A 3,765-nucleotide genomic window follows, 5' to 3' on the forward strand; every position below is an offset into this window, starting at 1 on the left:
TTACAACTTTTTATGATAATCCAATGACCTTAAAAATGCATGCTCTCCTGCCTGCCATTCTATAACCAGAACTCTGTCCTAAGCAAATCATCCGGGCTGCACACAGGGATGTTTCATCACAGTTTCTCAGCACAAAAATACTAGGAAACATAAATGTCCAAAAATAAAACATGGGCATATAAATTATGGTACATTCTATAATCACTAAGAAACATTACAGTAGAACTATATGTGATGTGGGAAAAATAGTCACAATATAATGTTTTTAAAGCTAGATGTAAGATAGCATGTGACTTATAATATCATTTCTCTTTCTTTTTAAAAATCTATAATCACACATCTAGAAAATGGCTTGGTAGGACATATATCAAAATGACTGCTGTGAGTTACCCTGGTATTGGGGTGACAAGTAATTTTATTCTCTTCATCTATATTTTCTAAAATCTCTATGATAAACCTAATGCATTGTAAAGAAAATTGTAAACTATATTAAAGGGTTATTCTGAACAATATTATTAAAACTGTAGTCTATTTATTTACTTACTTCTAATAATAATATATTTAGAGCTGCTAGGCATTTCCATACATGCATAATTTATACAAAGACAAATAGGGACAATGTCTGTGATTTCATGGAGTTTTCAATCCAATAGAATGATACAAATTAAAAAACCACATCAACCATTTTAGCATTTTGTTGGAAGTGTCAGCACCACGAGGAAGAGGCCCTGCAGATTCCTGTGTGGCCAGGTCGAGATGGAAACCCTCCCCGGGAGACCACAGAGCCGCTCACTCCTTGAGCAGTACGGGAAGGTGCTGGAATGTGACATCATTAAGAACTACGGCTTTGTGCACATAGAGGATAAGACAGCGGTGGAGGATGCCATCCGGAGCCTGCATCACTGTAATTTGCACGGGGTGACCATCAGTGTGGAAGCCAGCAAGAACAAGAGCAGAGCTTCAACCGAGTTACATGTGGGTGACATTAGTCCCACCTGTACCAACCAAGAGCTTCGGGCCAAATCTGAGGAATATGGTCCAGTCATCGAATGTGACATCATGAAAGATTATGCATAAAACACTCCCCTCAACCGGTATACTTATTTTCAGTTTCCCAGGTAGAAGTTCCTGTTCCAGTTCTGTCCCTTTTGCTAGTCACTGTGATGCATAGCTGGTCTCTGTGATGAACATGTGTAAACCAGTCACCAATTAGCAAGCCATTCTGTCTCTGTACTTCCTGCTTGCTTATCCAATATAAGCCCTAGACCATCAGAGATCAGAGCCTGATATTTTTGGGAGTGACCCCAATCAGAGCATGTTGATGTAAATAAATCTGCCTCTAAATCCTGGGTGTCGCTTTGGTGTTTCTGCTGCTGTTGCATCTGGTACATCAGCTTGGGAGACCTACTGAGCTAACCTCTTTCTACTTTTTTTTTTTTTTTTTTTCCGGGTGAGTGGGGAAGGGTCTACAGGGTATTCAGCGTCTCACTACTAGATTGGACTCGTAGTGATTCTCCTGTTTACAGCCTCCCAAGAGCTGGGATTACAGGCGTGCACCATCACGCCCAGTCTCCATGATCATCTCAGGGCGCCCCAGAGGTGGAGCTGGCACAGCAGGCCCAAGGATGGAACCCTTGGGCCCTGTGCTTGCTTGCAGGCACTTTAATCCATTGAGCTATTTGGCCATCCCACAGGAAGTAGGCTTTTGTGTGTGTGTGTGTGTGTGTGTGTGTGTGTGTGTGTGTGTGTGTGTGTTTCAGGACAGGGACTAAAGGGTCTCACTATGTAGATAGGACTCGGTTTTAATTGCAGTCTCAGCACAACCCCGGGGGCAGAGGCGGGGGCAGGGCCAGCAGGGATGAACCCTGCCCACTGCGCTGTGCCTAAGCAGGTGCTTTAATCCACTATGCTGTGCTATTTGGCTGGCAGAACTAACCTCTTTGGTCACCACTCATTGTCATTTAGGATGGAGCAAGGGCCTCTCCAGGACCCCATGGGAAGACATCCCCTCAGAGGTCTGGAGGAAGATTCCTGGCTTTCTGCTGGAATGGCTCATATCAGACCCCAGGGAGGAGGATGCACTCTGTCTGTCTGTCTGTTCATCTGCCTGTCTGTCTGCCTCCCCATCTGATTCTCATAAGACCTCTGGGAGCAGTTAGTTAGTCTGTCAGTCCTGCTCAGTTTGAGCAGAAGAGCTTAACCAACCCTTGCTAAGGCCACCCTCAAGGCGAGAGGATGGACTGTTTAGCCTCTAGCGCCTGCCGAAGGACTACATGAGTGACTGGCACCAACCGTTTAAGCCATAGGCTACTCCACCTGTGCATCAAGACTGGGAAGCACTGGTCACGGCGGTTGACTGTGCCCTGACCTGCTCTTCCACGGTGACTGACACATGGCGTCAGGGAGGCCTCACACCATCCTTAGCTAAGTCCTGCCTAAGTCTCCAAAAGGGCTACGGCCAAGCAGACATCTAGTCTCCCTCTGAGGGACACCCGCCCTTTCTGTTGCATCATTATCTGAGTATACACAACACATACTGTATGGAGGTAAAATGGAAACGAATTAGCTAAAACCCAGAATCCCCGAATGAAGGAAAAGGGGATTGTACAGAGATAAAAATGAAACCAAGACATTCCCTGCATCGAAAGACAGACGACAGACAGACAGACACACAGACAGACACACAGACAGACAGACAGAATAAGAAGCCTATTCTTCCTGAGAATTACACCTTGGTACCCTCAGCTAATGCTGCAGTTGCTGTCAACACCCATAGCTTCACTCCCCACTGGTGACTCGTCTACTTCTAGCCAGTTGAACTGGTTGCAGCCAGTCATTGCCTACATTTGGCTACTGAGGGCCTACCTCTAGAGCCTCCTGTATACTTGCCTATCCTGGTAAGATGACATCATCTAATGCCCACCTGAGATGACTGTCCACAATTCTTTCTGAGTTCCACATTTTGACAGAGGAAAAATTGGTCTGTCAGCCCTGACAAATGAGTTTCACCCTGTCAGGGCTAAACAGGTAGGACAGACTGAAATCTATCAAATTGGACCCCAGAGAGCCTGCAGTGATTGCAAAAATTAGGAGCAAACCTATGATTTTCCTGGTAGACAATGGAAAAGAGCTCTCTGTCTTCAAAAGTTTCCTCTGTAAAAAGTTACCATCACCAGAGCAACTAGAACTCTTGCCTTTAGCCCCTTCTTCCAGGCATAAGCTTATAGCCTGGAAAGACATCTCCTTCACACCAAACCAACCAGCCTCATCTTGTTTAACACTGCACATTCAACTCTGGCTGTTCTCTGAGAGGAAAATGATGCCTGCATCAGCCTGAGACAGATAACCACAATCCCAAGATTCTGAAAATTCTCCTCCCGGTGGTATAGACTAAAGACTCACCTCTGGGCCTGGACATCAGCCATGCCACCTCACCTTGACCCCCATAGCTATCAGATGTCACAGAAAACACAAACAGACATCCAGCCACACATCACTGTTAATCACCTTGGGCAAGAGCTCAATGCTGTCAACAATGCAAAAAAGATGCCCTCCTCTGCTCGCAAGTTGCTCCCATAAGCCCCTTCAACTGGGAAAATCCTAAGATAAAAGACCAGCTCACTTGGACTAGATTGCCATAAGGGGGTTAAAAACTCTCCAACCTTGGCTCTGCACCTGTGTCCTGCATGACATGAAAGCCCTCCTAATCATCAAAATAAACCCACAAGGCCATCTTAGAGGCTCTCATATTCAGCCCAAGCCAGA

General features: G+C 45.6%; 1 protein-coding gene across 1 annotated transcript; it reads left to right on the top strand.

The window, feature by feature from the left end:
* The first annotated feature begins 756 nt into the window (after positions 1–756).
* On the top strand, positions 757–1,077 carry LOC111812038 (RNA-binding protein 4B-like). The gene has a single exon (XM_023699096.1). The coding sequence runs from the start codon at positions 757–759 to the stop codon at positions 1,075–1,077; it is 321 nt and encodes a 106-aa protein (XP_023554864.1).
* Positions 1,078–3,765: the final 2,688 nt, after the last annotated feature.

This window comes from Octodon degus, unplaced genomic scaffold (genome assembly GCF_000260255.1).
Source record: "Octodon degus isolate 3935 unplaced genomic scaffold, OctDeg1.0 scaffold00110, whole genome shotgun sequence".
In the NCBI taxonomy this organism is placed as follows: domain Eukaryota; kingdom Metazoa; phylum Chordata; class Mammalia; order Rodentia; family Octodontidae; genus Octodon; species Octodon degus.

Excerpts from the sequence above, each read along its gene's own strand:
- LOC111812038 (XM_023699096.1), top strand. The coding sequence starts at position 757 with ATGGAAACCCTCCCCGGGAGACCACAGAGCCGCTCACTCCTTGAGCAG.